The sequence below is a fragment of the Phaenicophaeus curvirostris genome, chromosome 3 (genome assembly GCF_032191515.1).
Source record: "Phaenicophaeus curvirostris isolate KB17595 chromosome 3, BPBGC_Pcur_1.0, whole genome shotgun sequence".
NCBI lineage: Eukaryota > Metazoa > Chordata > Aves > Cuculiformes > Cuculidae > Phaenicophaeus > Phaenicophaeus curvirostris.
Window position 1 is genome coordinate 94,113,410 of NC_091394.1, and position 21,509 is coordinate 94,134,918.

The following is a 21,509-nucleotide window of genomic DNA, read 5'->3' on the forward strand; positions in this document are numbered from 1 at the left end:
CAAGCTTTAAAGGACAAGATTTTATGTTGAAACCAACAGCAGCAACATTTGGAGAGCTAAACAAAAGGGGAAATCTCATAAATTTACCCAATATTTGTGTTGAAAATAATATCCCAAAGCATTTGCATACATTTTGTCTCACTTCTGTGCTAAGTTTAAGTGCTTTGTTCTGACACCACATGGAAGTAGATAATATCTACATACGATTTAAATACTACAGACCTGGACCTGGTCCCTGCAATGCCTTCCTCAAGAGACCTGTAAAGACACAGCCCTAGCCAGGACTTCAGCCAAGTGGAGGAAGATAGGAGCATTCAGGTGCGGGTGGATGAGGTACTGAGGGGCATGGTTTAGAGATTGGTGGGAATGGTTGGACTCGATGATCCGGTGGGTCTCTTCCAACCTGGTGATTCTATGATTCTATGATCTTGTATCTCTTCCACTAATAAAAAGAGGGGCTCAGCTCTCGAAGGGAGCAAGAGGTGTGATGGAATGGGCAGGCTTTACATCTATACACCTTCCTCCAGGCTTTATTTCACATTGCAGATGCCATGGTGGGGAAGGAGAAACTTCTTATCTGGTCTGCCTTGTGCTGGGGGTCTGCAATGGTAGCATCTTCTCTGGTGGCACCTTCCCTGGTGGCATCTTCCAGGTACGCAAAAGCCCACAGCTGGCTGTAGGGTTTATTATAATGAATTAAATTATCCTGTTGAAGGCTTATTTCATGGCTCTTCAGCTCTGCTCTTTACTTACTTCACACTCACAACACATTTGTTCTTCTCTTCCTCCAGGGATCTGCAAGCAGCCTGGCTGGCAAGGTGACGCCCTTCTGGGGTGACATCCTTCTGCATTCCCAGAGCCCATATTTTAACTGACATAAAACATATTTTCAGACAGAGAGGAGCATATCCAAATGCTGCACTCATTCCATGAACCCTTTTTGTTTCCCAGGGACCTGTGGCCACTTTCAAGCCAGAGGTGAGTGAAAGTGCAATCATTATTAACCAGTGATTTGAGAGATATTTTAATATTATTTTTTAGAAAGGGGAAAAAATGAAAGAGGAAACACTCCCTGTTTTGTACTTCTTAAGGTCATGCTTCATATTAAGGTTCCATTTATAAAGAACACATAGATGCGTAATACATATATAAGTGATTGATGAATCATTTATTGTGTACTGCTATTGAACTGTTGATCTCTAGAGCTGACTTAACCATCTATAATACCTACAGCTGCTGTATATAGAGCCATCGATAATGCTGGAACACAAAGTGTTCATGTGCATAATGTGCTTACTACATCTAACATTTATGAATACTTTATAAACAATTTATAAATGAAATCTTAATATACAGCGTAACCTATTTTTAGCATTGTGGCAGTTACATAACCCATTTGGCCTTGATTCATCTCAGTTAACTATGGGCACCTTGCAGAAGTACCTCTGGTTGTAGCCCTGTATTATTTCTCTCTGCGTGTCGACCCTTCCTTCATCCCACTGCTTATTTACCACTGTGCTGCCCCGAAGAGCACTGTAAATGGGTCTGTGAGGGGTGCTGCAACCTCATAGTCTTTGCAACAATTGAGCCACACATCCATAGCCCTCTCACACATGTACTTGCACTGAAGGAAACAATTCACCTGCCTTTTCTTTCCCCTTTTCAACACAAACCCACTGCAGGGGTTCAGTTTGGTGTGTTCACACAAAGAGGTGAGTCGGGCAAAGGGGCAGGGAGGGAATGGAATGGCAGCTGTGCCCTGGATATGAGCTGTTGGAAAAAGCAGCGGTAGGCAGACATCTAAACCAGACCAAGGCATCACTTCAGCCTTGTCCATTCTGTAAGAACATGGGTAGACTTTGGAAAGCAGAAGAGCCCTGTCTCTGACACAGATGAGTGATGACATCCTCACTGGCATTAACAAGATGTTCATTGTTGAACTGTTTCAATAGTTGGCCTGATTTCTTTCTGGCAATGGTTACATTGTGTTGTTCAAAGTGAATGCATGCTGGAAAAGGACTGAAATTGCCCTTCTTCAGTCATGATATCAGAGTGCATTGGGCTGTAATGAATTCTTCTCTTCAGAAGATCCAGTGCTCTGTTGTCACAAAAGTGGTGCTGTATTTCTTTGTTCCCAATAACTGCCTTTCCTTATGCAAAGTAATTTCTGAGCTGATCCTGGGGAGTTTTCCAGTGGATATGGAGATGGGGAGAAGACTGAGAAGGTACCATCCCTTGAAAGAGGAACACCTGGAATAGCAACTGCAAGCAGCAGGTGGGTGAGCCCTGTCTCACCTAGTATGCAGCTACTGGGCCCAGTTTTTGGGTGGAACATGATTTCCCAAGCAAGTTTATGCATATGATTTATGCCTTCAAGCACATCCTGGCCTGGAAGGATCTGCACTCCCAGACTTGTATATATCTGTCCCTCGCGTATTAAAATAACAGTGTCAGATTTAAATGAGATATCTTCTCCTTGTACCAGTGTTTCTGGGGGCCAGCGGTGATGGCCCATGCAATGTAATGGGACAGGGGCCTCAAGCTCAGATTTGCAGGTTCAGATGCAGACTGTGCATCTAGACACAGGTTTAGCAAGTTCCCCAGGCAGATGTCTGACTGAATTACTTGTAATCAGTGTGACTATTAACGTACTTAACATTAGGCACATGCTCAGATATCTTGCTGTATCAGGAACACAGGAAAAAAAATTAATCAATAAATGTTGAATGACATGTCATCTACATGCAGCACAAGTCCCACTAGTGTAATGGAACTGAAGCACCATGAATGTAGTAGCCTAAGTATCACTCCAACAAGCAACACCAGATGGTAATAAGATAGACAAATTCTCATTCAACTGAAATATCTCAAGATGTTTTAAAAGAGGACATGAGAGTCAATCTCATGTTTAACAACTGAAATCTGGTTTGAAGCATTTTTTTTTTCTCCAGCAGATAACCAAAGTGTTAAGAAAGGTCTGATGGAGATGCAGAGAAAGGAGGGAGAGAATGAAAGGCACATGTTGATCCTTTCTGTTGGTACCAACTGAAGAAAAGCAGAAAAGCAGTGAGTGGAAAAGGTAGGAGGAAGGATAAGGTGAGAAAGAGAGAGATGAGAAACCAAGAGCAAAAAAGATGCTGGGCAACCCAAAGACCCTGACCTAATCCACAGAACAGCTTAACCTGCAGAAGTAAATCACTGAACACTGGACATGAAAATTGTCCAGAGCTGCACATCTTCTGTATTAAGAAAAAACCATTAGCGTTTACAAACCTTTGTAAAGCTTGTACTTGTAGGGAAGCCTTGAAATCCCACCTGTGCTCAGACAGCTGAATCGTAATCCCAGAGCTCTAGAAGGCATGCTTAACACCCCAAAGAGTTGGCAGACAGCACTGTTCTAGTGTGCCTATGTAAGAAGGATGGATGCATAGTCCCATTTCAGTGAGAGACAAAGTGCTCACAGTCAGGAAGGGAGCCAGAAAATCCAAGGAAGGGAGAGTGCAGCTGGCTGTCACTAAGGAAAGCTTAAGAGCATTTTGGTGGGAACTGAAGCATAGGACCCTCAGGACTGTTTGACAGAAGGAGCTCAAACAAGGCTGGACATCAGATAAAGCATACAAAACAAGTGCTTCTGGTCAGTCTTTCCAGGTTTACCACCTCCATAAGTGGTCCTCCTTCCAGTTTTCAAGCTCTTTTTGTTGAGAATGGAAAGGATCACACAAACCTAGAATCATAAAATGGTCTGGGTTGGAAAGGACCTTTAGAGGTCACCTAGTCCAACGCCCTTGCAGTGAGCAGGACATCTTCAACCAGACAGGTTACTCAAAGCCCTGTCCAACCTGACTTTGAATGTTTCCAGGGATGGGGCATTTACTACCTCTTTGGGCAACCTGTTCCAGTGTTTCACCACCCTCACTGTCAATATTAGGTTACTGAGGCATAAATAACTTTTGAGGTGAGCACAGTTCCCTCCCCTCTGCTGATAGTTAATGGACACTGACACAGGAACCACACTTATGGACCATGCATCTTTGATCAGCTCTGAATTCATCTATGAATAAAAAGTTTGAAGAAAGCTGAAATTTCAGTTAAAGGGTCAAATACATTTTTTCAGAGCCAGAATGCAGTATCAAGAGATATTTATCAGCAGTAAAATCACACGAGAATATTATCAAGAATTACAGACAGAAGAGACAGGCAGATGTGTAAATAACACAAGATAAGTATTTATTCAGACAGTTAAATTTACACAACTTATGCTTCTCCAGTGCATACATATATTGGACCAACATCTGCTCTCAGCAATGGTGATTTAAATTAGGAATGATTTAATTCAACCAAGTGGGATCATATCAGATATATATAACAATGCAGTTTGGCTCATCATGTTGAAAATAATAGGTGGCTCTTTCAGAGAAATATAAACAAGTTTTCAGTTCCAGAAAAGGCGAGTAGATCAGAAAAGTATCATCCCTTTTTTTCAAGCACTGCAAGGACCAATCCCAACAGCAATCCCAATGATGCAGTATTTTTATTTCAAGTACCTTCCCCTCACCCTTCTGCAAATTACACTGACAAATATTCTCCTTCTAGACAAGTCACAAATGATCTCCAGAAGGAAGAATTTCTTGTGTTTCATCTCTCTCACCAAGACAAGTATAAGTGTGAGAAAATTGGGAAAGATTCCATAAATGCCAAAAGCAACTAAGCATCAAAGTTGACAAGGGACAGAGTGGCCTACTGTATAATGAACAGATAGACCATTAAGGGTCAGTTCACACATAAGAACTTACATTTATGAGCATATATGACAGATTTCTAATGGCATATTGGAAATCTAGGAAATAGGCAGCTTGCTTTTGTTATAACAAGACCTGTTCCCATTCCAATAGCTTCAACAGGCTGTGGATTGGGCTTCTTTGTAAGTAAAGGGTACATGAGTGTTGCATACCAGTATAGGCGTCACGGAACAATATATTAGCGGGGTAAGCTGAAGTATCCTGACTGCAACAGCATCTGCTTCACAATATTTTTTTTTCAAATGCAATGTGGTCCTCACAAGCCTAGCTGTATTCCTAGCATCTGCAGATTACCTGATGCGAATATTGAGTAAAACCCAATTTGGATTTCACTGCAGCAGTGTTGTGTTAACACAGTACAGACACACACGTCAAAAGCAAGCTTTTATGGCAAAGATTAACTGGTTTAATTCGTTCTCTCACAGGATCTTATTTTTCTGTGTATATGCCTATCTAGTGACAGAGAATTCAGCCTCATGGTACAACGTGGTCAACCAAACTCCATTAATGCAAAAAACATGCCCAGCTTGGCTGGTTGGACCTTTTTCCACAGGTGTCTTTCACCCAGATCTACTGTGTGAGTCTGAGAAATGGTTTTCTTACTGGACATGGTGTGCTCACAGCTGACAGAGCAGTGCATCATTGCAAGTAAATCTTCAGTTGATTTCTGATTTCCCTCAGTTTAAGGCTGAAGACTTCCACTCTGGCATTCACAGCTGTATACAGAACCACAGCTCAAGAGCAAACACTGCTAACTTTGCCACAATACAGTTTTTTTAGAGATAATACTCAGCATACATTAGAAATATAGCTATCATGCTATAGCTATAGTTTCCTCAGATTTGAAATATATTTAGGATGAATACATTAAACTCATTTGCAAACATGCAATGAATTGAGTTTTGAGCACTGTCATTCCTATGGAAAACACTAGTCACATCTAAAAGTACAACTGGGCATGATGCAGAGAGCCAGAATGAGCTAGTGCTCTACAGCATAGTGCTCTACAGCATAAGCAGGATGGATCAGATCATGCGTGAAGAGGTGTGCCCAGATCTGGATGAAGTCTAAACAAACCAAACATTTGCAAAGAGGTTGTGCATGTAGATGAAGCATATAAAGAGCTAACTGGAAATAACTGGAGTGCCCCTGCTGCATCTTGATGTATCCACCCCCAAAAGTACATTACCACCAAATTTAAGAGCTGCATGTTCCAAATTTAAGAAAAGATGGAGACAGGTTTAAAACATAAGATCCATGAAATAGTATATTAATCATACAGCTAAGACATCTCCCTACTTTATATGGGGTAAATTCGGGTCACCTTATACAAAAATATTATTCTGAAAGAGAACATGCTAAATTTTTGGTACATTCTTCAACTACTTTTATGGTGAGGAATTCCATGGTCTTAATTACCTAATAATTAAATCTAATCATTCTAACAAAAAGAAGGAAGAAATAACCACATAATCAAGCCCAGTCTACTAGCATGAAAAATCTGATCATAAGAGTTTGCAAAAACTCATGCAAAGTTATATTAATGACTAGCTGATTAATTTTGGTGGCTTGTGAAGTGTCTGCAAACGTTTCAAGCAATTGTGATTGTCTAAAACGGAACTGTGAAAGCCCAAATTCACAGCCAAGCCATAGGCAACCCAAAAGTTGTCTTATTTCTTTTCTCAAGTACAAAACTCTTTAGCTCTTCACTGCTGTCTTTCATTTCTACCAAACTAAAGGCAATGACTTTACTAGGAGCAAGTGACGCTGGGCTCAGGGGAGGAAGAGAATAACTGGAGGCACATTTGCTATTCTAACTTTCAGTAACACAGGAAAAAAAGCATCAGTACAGCTATTTACTACCAAAGACACCAAACAGCAGAAAAGTGAACAAGAACAAACCTTGGAACAAGTCTGAAGGAGAACTACATCTCAAGGACATATGCCATGGGTCGAGTATAAGCCAGGGGGAATTTCATAGATATATATACAACTTTTGTTGAAAAATGCTAAAATGGGATTCTTTGAGTTGGAACTGAGACCTTCAAACACATGGTGAAATTCAGCCCTCAAGACCCTTTCAAACCCACTGACATCAATAGGGTATATGAAAGTATAAAGCATATATTGGCAGTTTCAAAGGCTTTTTGGAAACAGAGGAAAGCTCTAGCATAGTTATAATCTTTGTCTCTCTCTCCCCCCCTCTCTCTGAAATTAGCTAAAGCAGCTGCTCAAATGACTATCAGCCAATTCAGAAAGTGTTCAGCTGTTCCTCCAAAGTAGGGACTGTGGTCTGGGGTTGGACAGAAACAAGCTGGGATCAAGCAGAGGATGTGCCAAGCATTTCTGTGTACTGTGGTTAATCAAATAGCACACAGTACATTTACAGCTTAGTTTGGACTGCAGGCTCCATAGCACGGATGTGAACACTAGGAAGACAGAACCAGGAGAGAGGCAGCTCCCTGCTGCAGTTGTCTTCATGGAATTTGATATTCAGGTAGAAATCCCCTGTGTAGAGAAAGAGAAGTGCTCCAAAGTACACAGTGTCTTTAGTGGGCTTCACCTGGAAAAGGAAAAGTGAAAATCAGTATAATAAAACCAGGAGGAAAACAAGATAATTGCACTTTGCAATTCAGTAGCTTCTTCAAATGATCTCAAAGTACTCTAGATTCACATTGCCTTCACATAAAATGGAGGAAAGGTCTTGTCCCTATTCTAGAAATGGTAAAACTGGAGCACTGAAAATTAGATCCTGGATTATTCTCCCATGCAGCAAAGCTGTGGCACAGCTCAAACCAGAATACAGATCTTCAGGAGTCACTGATTCCAGAGTAGAGTTGGTTTAAGGCAGAGGTCACATAAAATCTTTCCTTAGACTGCATTTATCAACATCTAAATTAAAGGTCTAAATCATGTCTCTGAACTCATGTTAAACAGATGGTTAAACATCATTTAACAACTTGGCAATAACTACATTCATCCCCTCTTATTATTCAGACACAATCTGACTGCAAATTCTAATCAGGAATCTTTAATATTCTCTATCATTGAAATAATTACGTTTAGCCAGAAACATCCCATGAAAAGCAGCCACCCTGATTTACTTGTCCAAATTAAATACAGAGTTCATGCTGTTTCTACATTTATATATCTCCCTTCATCATAAAACCATTTACGATCAATATCTTTACAACAAATAATATATCTCAGTCCATCATTTGAGCAAGACACTTGAATAATTTCTAAATTAGCAATGCCATGACTGCTCACCACGTGATAATGTTTGAATTAATGTCTGCTGCCACAAGATGTTAAATCCAGTTTGAGGGTGCCTAGAACTGGGTTAAAGTTGCTGCAGATGCAAAACACAGAATCAGTACAAAGCCATTCCATTGGATGGAATTCATTCAAGAAATTGTGAAAAGGCAACTTCATCCCAGCAGAAAAGACCCAATAAAAGGCACCTGATGCTCCTCAATATTGTTCTTCCCTCAGTTCAGATCATCTGAGTTCCCTTCTGCTCTCTGGATCCCAAACCCGTCAACTCAAGATAGACTCATGGCGTCATCCCTACTTTCAGGGGTAGAACTGTGCCCACATATTTTCTTCTTTTACTTGAAAACTCATTGTTAAGTGGCCTTTCTTTTCCAAATACCTCAATGTTCATCATGTTATAGAGTCCAGTGTTGGTTCCAAATGACCGCAGGCAATACCATTGGTCAGCCAAACTAAAACCTAAACCCAACTACAACAGAAACTCAGGCGCTGGATCCAGAAGCACTGAGCTGTCCAGATATGCTGGGCTTGACTGAATTCATGGGGAGGAAATCTTTGAACGGGATATCACTGAGTACCAATAGGACATTACCCACTGAAAGAGTGAAGGGATGATGCCAAGAATCCAAGATAGTTTATCACAATTCTTGCCCACTATAAAAAATTTGGTCATCTGGTAAACTGGAACATTGACAACTGGATATTAACTGGGAAAGTGTCTAGGAATACCCCTTGCTGAAGGGAATCTTGCCATAGAAAGGTAAGAATAAAGATGATGACCAGACCAAGGCAGGGGTGAGAGGGGCGAAAAACCACTAGAAAAAGGTTGCCAGGAGTGTGGGGCACCTCAAGAATATTCCAGGGAGCTGAAAAGTGCCTGTCACAAACTTCAGCAAGGAAGATTCTCTGTAGCTTTCAGATGTGAGGGAAATGAGCTATTTATTTCTGTTTTCTCCTGTTCTAGGTTTTTCCAGACCCTCATTGCTGGGTCCTTTAGCCAGCAGACGCACCCTGTACAGTCTCCTCGGGGGGACTTTGCTGAATCTGCCTAATGTGATGCTCCTGCACAAGGGCCTGACTGTTCATAAGCAACAACATCCTCAGAGCTGGCAGAGCCAAAGTCCCCTTTGGCTTTGGTGCCGAGCACTTTTGCTGACCTACAGCACACTTATATCAGCATCGTATAATCCACGTGAGTGATCAGAGCAGTCACAGCTGTTCTTCTGACCCTTGTCCTTGGCATCTCCCCTCCTCGCTGGGTACGAGTTCTTGCCCTCTGGCTTTGTGTCTGGACATGCAGAACAACATCAAGCAGTCTCCCCTCTTGCTTCCTTCCCCTCCTCCAGGGGCTGCCTGCCCTGTTTCCACCTCACTGGAACTGATGTGTACTTGTATCCAGACGATGACAGAGGTGGGCATTAATGCAAGTGATGAGTGGAAGTAAAAAGCACAGGAAGACTCCTCAGGACCCATACCCTTTTCAAGCTTGCCAGTGACAAGTGGGGCTCCCCAGAGCTCAGTGCTGGGTCCAGCCCTGTTCAATGTCTTTATCAATGACCTGGATGAAGGCATTGAGTGCACCCTTAGCAAGTTTGCGGACGATACTAAGCTGGGTGGAAGTGTTGATCTGCTGGAGGGTAGGGAGGCTCTGCAAAGGGATCTGAACAGGCTGGACCGCTGGGCAGAGTCCAATGGCATGAGGTTTAACAAGGCCAAATGCCGGGTCCTGCACTTGGGGCACAACAACCCTGTGCAGTGCTACAGACTGGGAGAAGTCTGTCTAGAAAGCTGCCTGGAGGAGAAGGACCTGGGCGTGTTGGTTGACAGCCGCCTGAACATGAGCCAGCAGTGTGCCCAGGTGGCCAAGAAGGCCAATGGCATCTTGGCTTGTATCAGAAACGGCGTGACCAGCAGGTCCAGGGAGGTTATTCTCCCTCTGTACTCGGCACTGCTGAGACCGCTCCTCGAATCCTGTGTTCAGTTCTGGGTGCCTCGCTACAAGAAGGATGTTGAGGCTCTGGAGCGAGTCCAGAAAAGAGCAACAAAGCTGGTGAAGGGGCTGGAGAACAGGCCTTATGAGGAGCGGCTGAGAGAGCTGAGGTTGTTTAGCCTGGAGAAGAGGAGGCTGAGGGGAGACCTCATTGCTCTCTACAACTACCTGAAAGGAGGTTGTAGAGAGGAGGGTGCTGGCCTCTTCTTCCAAGTGACAGGGGACAGGACAAGAGGGAATGGCCTCAAGCTCCGCCAGGGGAGGTTTAGGCTGGACATTAGGAAAAAATTTTTCACAGAAAGGGTCACTGGGCACTGGAACAGGCTGCCCAGGGAGGTGGTTGAGTCACCTTCCCTGGAGGTGTTTAAGGCACGGGTGGATGAGGTGCTACGGGGCATGGTTTAGTGTTTGATAGGAATGGTTGGACTCGATGATCCGGTGGGTCTCTTCCAACCTGGTTATTCTATGATTCTATGATCCATTTTTCCAAATCTAGCTGCAACATGAAGAAATATCTGTCACACCATAGATCACAGCCCTTAACAAGCAGGAAGCCGGCTTCAGGCACATCAGCATAAGCATCATCTTTTCACTCATTAGAAGTTCTGCCTGCAAGGTTTCTCATTCCTTCTACCTTACAGCACAAGTGTCTGAATCACTCAGCAGTTTCTTCACCAAAGGTGAGAAAAGCCAGAGAGCTAGGTAGTATGTGCCCAGTTGTGTTTGCAGCTACCTCCCTTGGTGCAGTATGCACAGACCAAACAATAATCTTCATGGTTTCGGGACTCTCTACATCTGTATGACCACTTGTACAACCAATACTCTAATCAATCCTTGTGGTTTAGCGAAGAAACAGAGAAACAAGAGTAGCTTGAAACCTTTGTACTGTTGAGAAGCAAGTGGCTCTGCAGAAGTTACAAGAAGCGTCTTCCAAAACGGTAACTAGCTTTTCCAATTTAAAGCCATTCCCCTTATCCTGTCACTACATGCCCTTGTAAGAAGTCTCTCCTCAGCTTTCCTGTAGCCTCTTCAGGTACTGAAGGGCCGTTATAAAGTCTCCCTGGAGACTTCTTTTCTCCAGGCTGGACAGCCCCAACTGTTTCAGCCTGTCCATATAGCAGAGGTGCTCCAGCCCTCTGATCATCTTTGTGACTCTCCTCTGGGCACAGGACTACTTTTGAGGTTAAATCACCTAGATTTAGGTGTCTCTCAGCACACTAGGTATCCAAGCCTCTACTACAGCAAGGAAACAACTTGCCAGTGCAGCCAGTGAGCAAACACAAAATGGTTTACCTAGCCAGCCTATAGAGTCAGGATACAGTTGCTGAAACATAGAAACCTCATGACATTTGGGATGATGTAAGGTGCAGAGACATCTGCACAGGGCTGGCAGGATTTACAGGATGATTACAGGATGTCTGGCAGTAGCTGGAAGCCAGGAGGGATACCCACAGCACCTAAATGGTGGTAGACACCTAAATTTAGGCAACAAAATCTCACCCCTGGTGTCTATGTTAGTGTAAGCCAGGTTCTGCTGGCTGCAGACTCCATCTCCATTCACTAATGGGAGCTTGGCTGGCCACCATCCATGGCAACACCCACTCATTTAGGTGTCTCAGTCTGGAACTGAATCCATCCAAATGTCTGTAAAGTGGATGACCACATCTGTGCCAGCTGTTCAACACAAAGATTCATCTGATCAAATGTAGAATGAGGAAAAATATCCCCTAAATTCCATCAACCCTGATAACTGACTCTCCACTGCCTGTGAAGGGAGTTCAGGGTGACTTGTTCAGATGTGTACACAAATCAGATGTTTCACGCCTTGGCTGACAGTACACACCGTACCACTGACTGCAATGCATGATCCCGCTAACCTGCAAGAAACATGAGGATCACTGCTTATGCCTGATCCAGACCAAATTTATATTGTCTTTTGACCTAGCAGATCTACCTAGATGTGTGTTTATATGTTGTGCCAATCTGGGATGCTGTTGAACACATGCTGTTGAATCGAGTCAGAGTCAAAAAAGCTTACCAGAACACCACTAAAGCCTTTACATGGAGACCAAAGATGGAAAGCTTCTACCCTAGAAAAACATGACTGAGAAATCAAGAAAAAAATACCCACATTACTCCTCTGTTCCACTGAGACAGAAGAAAAAATAAGTTTCTAGCTCCATCCTAATCCTTCCCTGATTCAGGCTACCATGTGGGACTGTGATTGCTTAGAACTAATTACTACTTATTTATACTGCTGTAGTACTTAGGGAGCTCAGTTGGAGATTAGGGCTAGTGCCAGCTACTGTTCGCTGCCCCAAAGAGTTTACAGTGCAAGTAAAATAGTGCCAGGAAAACTAATTTGTTCCAGATGGGCCACAGAGGACTTGACAGAAGTGAGCAAATGTTCATCAAAGCTTCTGAGCTGATTCAAAATGACCATCTATTAATGAATTTTTTCTCATCTCCCACTACCAATCATTTGAGCTAGTGCATGATAACACACATAGGAAAAAAAAAACCCAACCTGCTTGAGAATAGTAATGGCAAAAGCAAGATCACAAGGAAAAATGAATTACTGGTAGATACAGGAATCTCCATAGAAAAAGATTTTTCTGGTTTTAATTTGGCAAGAAGCAACTCTGTCTGATCAACTAATTAGTCAAGAAAACCCATAGGTGAGAACTAAGAATTTTTAATAATGTGGCTAAAGCTAACCTTCAGGTTGTGAAGTGAAAAAAAAGAAGTAAATCAATGCAATGTATTTTAATGAGTGGGGATCCACCACAATGTCTCATGCTTCAAAACCCCACATTGAACAAAAACGTCTACTATCTTAGTGATAACTGAAGTCAATTTTTCTGTTAAACAGAGGCATAGAAAGGTAAGGTTAACCAAATTAGAACTTGTGCTTAAAAATAAAGATTTCACTTAATTTTAAATGCATGGAAATATCTCAATATCCTTTAAAATTTTCAGTGAAAGAATTTGCTTTTTGAAGTAGTATATCCCAGCAGAGATTTTGTGACACAAAGCCAGACTGCTGCATTGAATTGAAGTAAGAGCACAAAAAGGTGAATAAGCACTCGTTGCATTACTTCCAAGATAAATTGTCTAACCTGGACTTCAAGCCACAAGAAAAAGAAATACAAAATCGTATGACTTTTACCCTTTAAACAATTTATCTTCATATTGTGAGGCAGCATATGCATGCTGAAAATTCCTGTATATACCCCTGTCTTCCAGACAGCAGCAGAAACTGTTTTGATACTTTATAGTCTGGAAACAAAAATAATTGTGATTTGCTGAGTATCAGGCTTAGCATGACAACAACATTTAAGAAAGCAGAAGGGATTTGGGTCTGAATTTTTACCCCCCAAAGACACCACATTCAACTTAGCACTAATAATGTTGTTGTTTCTGCATTGGCATGACAACACACTAGATTTCCAGGGCATGAGAAGTACCTTCTCTTGCTGTAATACCTGATGCTCCCACTTGTTCTTGACCACACACTACTGATATGTTAAACCATACGCTAGTTCTCCATCCTTCCTCCCACCCAGCTCAGCAGTGCAATAAATCATGTCACTTCCTCGTTGCCAGTGTCAGTGTGAAGTCAGCCCAATTAGCTTAAACTGCTGACGAATGTAGTTTTTGCTAAACTGGCCAACTTGGTGAAGAAACAAATACTCACGCCATTCCTCTCACTGGGTCTGCTGGGGAAGAGGGGAGCATCTTCCCGCAGAGGGGGAGAAACAAGCAGCTGGGCAATGGTAGCGTCTCAATCACCTCCATTAAATGAGCAAAATAATTGTATGCCTGTGACCTCAGTTTATAAAAATAACGGAGCAGCACTGAGTTACACCAGCAGGGAATTGGGTCCAGTGGCTCAGTTTTCATATATAAAAAAGAGAATCTGAATTTCCTTCATCTTACACAACTATGAGCTTCTTCAGCTCCTTAACTAGCGTCTGTCTGAGTTTCCAAACTCAGAGCGTAAACACAATTCTGTGTATGCTCCCTCTTCCCTGAAGCATCAAAAGCACAAACCAGGACTTTCTTCTTGTCCCCAAACCAGGTGTGGCTTTCTGAAATCTTTTTCTCCATCACTGAATTAGCCGTTACAGAGGCTGAAAAAGCCTCTAACAGCATTATATACATTGCTTGAAGAATTTTCTTCCATGATCAGGGCTCTGTGCCTCAAAGAAATATGACTAAGCATTTTCTCTAGGAGCCTGTGTAGGACAAGTATCAATACTACACACTGTGAAATATAACACTTGTTGTCAAAGAGCTGACATTTTCTTCATTTCACCTTTTTGGATGAAAAGGAGGACTAATAACAGAAAGCAACTCTATTTTTAAATTATCAGGGACTGTGTTTACAGGAGAAATGTCTCAATACTGAATGATGTGGCAAAAGGGGTGGACCATAATGTATGAGAAGGCTGCCTGGGCAGGCAGAAGAGATGTGACCTCCTGACTTTTTGCCCTGTAGGAGACTCAGTCAGAAGGTAAGAATACATCCTGCTGACATCTTCTTTTTCCCTAATTAGCTTGGAGGGTCAGGCCCTTTAGCACCTGGGCATCCAAACACTGTCACCCTGATTAAAAAATCCACATTGTCAGAAAGGGACTCAAAGAAAGCCATCTCTTCATTATTTCTGTTGACACATCTAAATTATTCAGCTAAGGATGTAGTTAGCCCCCATTAAAATTCAAGCTGATGGTGTATTTGATGCTCATTAGCTTTTTTAAAATATTTTCTTCCCATGATGCTTAATTGAAAAATATGCATGGTGACTACCCCTGTGGTTAACCTTTAATTTCTTTCTTACTGAGGTTCACTTAAATATTCAGTTTTGACACGTACATTTTATCAGCTATCTGAAGAGCTGACCTAAGCAAAGGTCCTAAGACCTATCCCAAACAGTCACTCTCTTCTTCATATTTATTTTATAAGATACCAGAAATAATGCTTATTCCACTCTGCAGTACTGTCCGAATGTTTTTCTTTTTTTTTTTTAAGGGTTTGGAGGGGTGGGGAGAGGGGCTTGGGAAGTATTCAGGAGAGAGTAGTTTTATCTCTATTTTCAACGTCTTGTCTAAGAAGAAAAAAGTCTCCTAGAGTTTAATCTTCTGAAAATAATTTCAGAGAAACATCAAAATCTCAATTGTTCTAAAAGGGGACCTTTTTTGTCTTATTCCAAGCATGTTTTCTATTTTATTTTATGGTTTTCTAAGGCTAAGCTAAGTGGCTAGGAAATGAACCAGCTCATCATATTGGTCATTATTGTTTAGCATTTTCTTTTTGCAGTCTACTGCATTTCTTCAGGACCTGACTAAAACTGATTTGCTGAGCTCCTTGGCTCAGTCTGGGGAATATTTCTTATGAACTACAGAGAAAAAGTTACTTAAAATCTACTACTGCAGGCTGCACTAGACGGGACTAGCTGTATGGTATTGAACTTTTTAAGTAGGTTACCCATTCATGTCTAGGCAGATCTGGAGTGATGAAAAGTTACTGTCTCTGATAGTTTACTAGTAGTTTACATGACAGGAAATTGCAGTCTTAAACCATCTGAGAGATGATTCTATATTCCCAAATCTATCAGCACCCCTAACTGCCATAATTGCAGTGTTTTCAAAAAGGTATTCTGCCTTAAAATGCACAATTGAATAATGAAACCCTTTTCTGCAAACACTCATCATTTGGAATTGTGATAGCTCGTGGCAGGGGGGTCGGAACTGGATGATCTTTGAGGTCCCTTCCAACCCAAACCATTCTATGTTTCTATCATTCTATGATCCCAAGACTTACTGAATCGATGTAGAAGGTATTGGATCCCACAAAAGTGATAATGTCTTGCAGCTCATAGTTGTGCACCCCATTTTGGTAATCCTGATACGGTGTCACAGTGAGAGCGAAGGGCCCTACGCTGTGTTTGCTCCAGTTGGTCAGCTTCACCTCTAATGGTACGGGGTCCCCCACTTTGCAGTTCACCACGATATCGCAGTCGCAAAGCTTTCCATCAACAAGGATATCTGTAAATCAAGAAAACAGTTCCACATTAAGTTGACACTCCTGCTTTAGAAACTGTATTAATCATGATAGGAAACTTGACAGGAATAAATAACCTAAATAAAACAAAGTGTGCATGACTGTTAACCTTAGGAAAGAAAATATATTGCAGTGTTGTATAGGGTTACATTGCAGAGAAACTACTTGCATGAACCAGTCCGCAAAGGTCTGGTATCTGTCCTCAGTTGTTGAAAGAGCTATGAAAAAACTCCAATTAGACTCTATGCACAAGCACCAGAAGATTTTATTTTAACCTCCTCCCCTGAAAGCCAAAGCCATCGATGACTTCTCATCTTTCTCCTGCAAATCAACAGCATCAGATGAAAGGAAATACAGACAGGAATCATCAATACAAATGGTAGCTAGATAGATCCAGATCTGGATGTCCATATTCACACGTTACAGCCAGAATAAGTCCTCCTGTATGGAGGTGACCTTTTGGAGCAGGACAGATACTGCTAGAATTTGCAATGTAATACATATAAAAACGTCCAGATAATAAGGAAAAAAAGGGATTTTAAAATTATACAGTAGCATTAAGAGCTTGTTCACTCTTCGTGCTTTAATTCATTCTGGGATTTCTATTTTTAACTAACTAATTTTTCTTTCTCCCTTACTAGGATAGCAGAAAATATAAAGCCTCTAAATTGGTTACTGCTGGGACAATGACAGCCAGAGTAATGTGTCCACTAACCTTGCCCATTTGCTTATACAGGACTAAAATGTTTCATTACCAACACACTATGAAACTGCTAGTCCAACTCCCTGCTCTGAAAGAGTTCCCAGTTGTGCAGTATTACTGTGTTTTTCAGATGAGGGTTATCTCCAATGCACTATTAATACAGGAACATTTCTATTTCACTATGGGTTCATGTTCAGAGATAAGAGAAAGCCCTGGGCACATGTAAAAAAGGATCCTCTGTATGAATACCTATCCTCACAATCTTACACGCCCATGAGGCATTTTGATCACTCCAGCTCCTCCTCAGCCATTTGTGTTATGACATTCTGTGTATCATTCTTCCATCAACAGCATTGGATTTACATTAATAACATCTCCTCTTCAAGAAAAGACACAATATTTATTCTTTGGGAACTTTCTTAGGAAAAAAACTCTATTTTACAAAAAAAGTGTTGAAGTTTTTTTTTAACCTATTGTTTGTTCTGTTGTCTTAGAAAAAAACTACAAAACAACACATGTTCTCTTCATGCCCTTTAGCCTGGCAAACTGAACAAGTCTCAGTGCAGTAACTGGAAAAATTTAAAGAAAAATAGTACCAAATAAGAAACAAGTTCAGTAAGGCACATTTATTCTGGACGTCAAGTCAGCAAAGTTGAGTGACCCAGATTAAAACGCTGCTCAAATCTGTTAGAGGAAGTCCAGAGTGGAGTCACGAAGATGATCAGAGGCCTGGAAGACTTCCCATATGAGGACAGGCTAGAAGAGTTGGGCTTGTTCAGCCTGGAGAAGAGAAGGCTTCAGGAAGAACTTAGAGATGGCTTCATGGAGAACTTAGAGCAGCCTTCAAGTACTTGAAGGGAGCTACCGGAAAGCTGAAGAGGGGCTCTTTATCTGGGAGTGCAGGGATAGATGAGGGGTAACACCTTTAAACTGAAAGAGGGGAGATTCATATTAGATAGCGGGAAGAAATTTTCCTGTGAGCGTGGTGAGGCACTGGCGCAGGTTGCCCAGAGAAGTCATGGGTGCCCCATCCCTGGGGGTGTTCAAGGCCAGGTTGGATGAGGCTTTGAGGAACCTGATCCAGTGGAGTGCGTCCCTGTCTATGGCAGAGGATCTGTAAGGTCCCTTCCAACCCAAACCATTCTATGATTCTACGATTCTATGAAATGCAGCACCAAGCTCCAGATACAAGAGGCTTGACAGATCAAGCAGAAAGAAACCCTGCAGTGCTCAAGCTGCAGCTATCCAAAACCTGCAATGGTGTCCCAATGGGAACAGCTCCTGTGCCAAAACTTTCCTTTCCAAAGGAGACACCTAGTTTTTGACACTAAGAGCATGCTAAGGCCACACTTGAAGTGCCAAGTCCAGTTCTGGCCTCCTCAGTACAAGAAAGACATGGACGTACTGGAGAAAGTTCAGTGAAGTTCCAAGAAGAAAATGATAGGATTGGAGTATCTCTCCTATGAGGAAAAGCTGAGAGAGAGCTGGTGGACTGTTCAGCCTAGAGAACAGAAGGCTCAGTGAGGCATCTCATCAATGTATATAGATACATGAAGGGGGGTTGCAATGAGACAGGCTCTTCTCAGTGCTCCCTAAGATCACAGAGGTGAAGTACTGGTTATAATGGCATCCCATTATCTGGGATTAACTGATTTGAATTTTTCAAAACAGGAAAATATGTGTGTCTGCCCATGTGTGTGTACAATCTTTATGCTTCCCATCCTTCTGGCATAGAAGTGAAGCCTGAATGATTCCTTCAAAATACCTGTGTTTATATCAATTCATAGAATGGTTTGTGTTGGAAGGGAACTTAAAATAAATCCAGTTCCAACCCCACTGCCATGGGCAGGGACACCTCCCACTGTATCAGGCTGCTCAAAGCCTCATCCAGCCTGGCTTTGAATAGGGATGGGGCATCCATGATTTCCCAGGGCAATGTTTTCCAGTGCCTCACCACCCTCATAGTGAAAAATTTCTTCCTAATATCTACCCTAAATCTCCCATCTTTCAGCTTAAAACCGTTAACTTTGTCCTATCCCTGCGCTCCTTGATAAAAAGCCCCTCTCTATCTTTCCTGTAGGTCCCCTTTAAGTACTGGGAGGCAATTCTTCATGACTTTATAACAGTTTATGTTTTCAAGCTTCTCTCTGCAAGGTAAATGGTTTCATTAAAAATAAATAATTTTTTTCTTTTTTTCTGATTCGTCTAGCCAGTGGGTCTCAAAGCTGTGAGAATGTCTGACTCCCCAGCATGAACCTTGAGAAATACTCAATAAGCTAAGCAGCTGAATCTTTATTTTCAAGCTGCTCATCAACTTGCCTTTTAGCTTTAAAATTCAATGCTCTACTGTAGGAATTGTAAATGAACCCTTTGCCCTCTGTCTCCACCTTTGTCTCTAATAATAGCTCAGAGCATTGCTTCCCAATATCTTCAGGTGAAAATAGAAAATCCAAACAAAAGGGAAGTAATTAAACCTGGCTCAATCAGATTAATTTTATTTCATATTCCTTAAAAAATCTAAATTCAGTTAAGATTGATTTAATACCATGTGTGTGCACACGTGCTTGTGTACATATTGAGAGATTATTTCCTTCCCAGCACACCCTTCCCTCTTGCAGTACTGAAGCCAAGGATCTCAATGAGATGTCAGATGAGAAAACACACATGGCTGGCATGCAAAATACTACGGAAAGGAGTGTTTAAAAACAGTCCCCTTTCATCAGAGAGAACAGCTTGGTTTGACAGGCAGTTTTACTCCCATCCTGACACAGAAAACATCTCATGGACCATACGGATTTGCTTTAATATTTTCATCCATGAACAGAGGAAAAGCCATGTGTACAGGGTCCCATTTCTGCAGATTCAGCTCACTCACACAGATGGCATATAAAAGCTGAGACTGCTCACACCACTGCTGTGAGAGTGAATCATTATTGGCTTCAGTATACAGTAGCTCTGAATCAGAAGACACAGTCTCTAGCACAGAAGACAGTGGTGGCCCTAGCTCCATCTTCCAAAGATTCATATAGAAAATAAACAGTTTTTCAGAATATTAGAAAGAAAAAGTTTAATGCAAACAGCATATATAAATTACATTTAAACAGTGGAAGTGTAAACTCTGGCCATCAGGTCAAAAAAACCACAAAGGCCTAGCAATCTCCTTCTAATTAGATGTTAAATCATTTAGTAAGCCAACAAAATGCTGCTTTTACATTATAACTTCCCCCACCCCACCCCTTTCCTGCTCATTTACCTACATATGTCTACTATGCTGGCATCCTTGGGTATCAACATGACCCTGCAATGCTTGATAATCAAGGAAAAAGGAAAGACACAGTCTCCACCACACACCCATTAACAGACATAGGACTGCTCTGAGGAAACACCGGATATTTAATTCCTACGACTTCCTCTAAGTGATTATTGAACCAAAGGAGAAAATGTCTGACACGTTTTGGAAGGCAGAGGATGAGGATATGCTGATTTTGACTGGGATGGAGTTTTATTCATAGCAGCTAGTATGGGGTTATGGCTCGTATTTGTAATGGAAACAGTATCAATAATACAGGGATGTTTTTGTTACTGCTGAGCAGTCCTTACACAGATTCAAGGCCTTTTCTGCTCCTCAACCCACCCCACCAGCAAGCAGCTTGCGGGTGCAGAAGTTGGAAGAGAACACGGGTGGGACAGAATACCCAAAGGGATATTCTATACCATATGACATCATCCTCAGCATATAAAGTTGAGGGAAGAAGGAAAAGGGGACATTTGGAGTTACAGCATTTGTCTTCCCAAGTAACCATTATGCGAGATGGAGCCCTGCTTTCCTGCAGACAGTTGAACTTGCCAATATGAAGTAATTAATGAAGTCCTTGTTTTGCTTTGCTTTTATGTGTGGCTTTTGCTTTACCTATTAAACTGTCTTTATCTCAATCCACAAGCTGTCTAACTTTTACTCTTCTAGTTCTCTTCCTTCATCCCACTAGGGTGAGTGATCAAGTGACTGTGCGGTGCTTAGTTGCCACCTGGGTTTAAACCACAACAGGATGATAAAAGCCACTGAGAATCACAGAATCCTTTCGGTTGGAAAAGACCCTTAAGATCATTGAAAGAGTGGGTGAGAAGGGTGACTGGGAAGCCTTACTTTTCACTGATGGCCGTACCCAAGCCTTTTAAGATCTCGATGAATTCACCTTTTAGTTGGAATAACTATTCACGGCCAGTTGATAGGTGATGCTTATTGACACCACAATAGCTCGGAGACTATTATATGAAAATAATACATTTGGTTTAATATCGTGTTTGTCTCTCAGGACCTCAAAACTCAAGAATGTTACTAATAGGAAGACAATCACTATTCCACAAGCAAAACATCATTTACCACCACCTACCACATGCACTTCTGACTTCATCACCCAACGGGGCAGCTTGGAAATGAATACCAAACATTATTAACATTTTGTGTTATTTAGTGGCTCACGACACACAGTAAGTTTTTCCTGCTACTTTATCCCTTTTCCATATGAGCACTGGCAACTCATTGGCCCACCTGTACATCAAGAGACCTAAGTAATGGCTAATTGTATTTCTGCATCCAACTCCCTATTTGTCACTGTTTAATTTGGGAAAGACGAATTCAAATAAATGTTTAATCTCAGTAGGAATGCATATTCCAGC

The 21,509-nt window shown here is 41.7% G+C and overlaps 1 protein-coding gene across 3 annotated transcripts in view; it reads right to left on the reverse strand.

Annotated features, from left to right (window-relative positions):
* Nucleotides 1-4,204: 4,204 nt before the first annotated feature.
* The window catches only part of TRAPPC9 (trafficking protein particle complex subunit 9), a 540,656-nt gene continuing 523,351 nt past the window's right edge, over nt 4,205-21,509 (reverse strand). For all 3 annotated transcript variants that reach the window (XM_069854713.1, XM_069854711.1, XM_069854712.1), the window contains 2 exons: nt 15,890-16,113; nt 4,205-7,362 (listed from right to left, as the gene is read on the reverse strand). In XM_069854713.1, the coding sequence (XP_069710814.1) occupies nt 7,183-7,362; nt 15,890-16,113 (404 nt within the window). In that variant the 3' untranslated portion in view covers nt 4,205-7,182. The remainder of the gene's footprint in view (nt 7,363-15,889; nt 16,114-21,509) is intronic.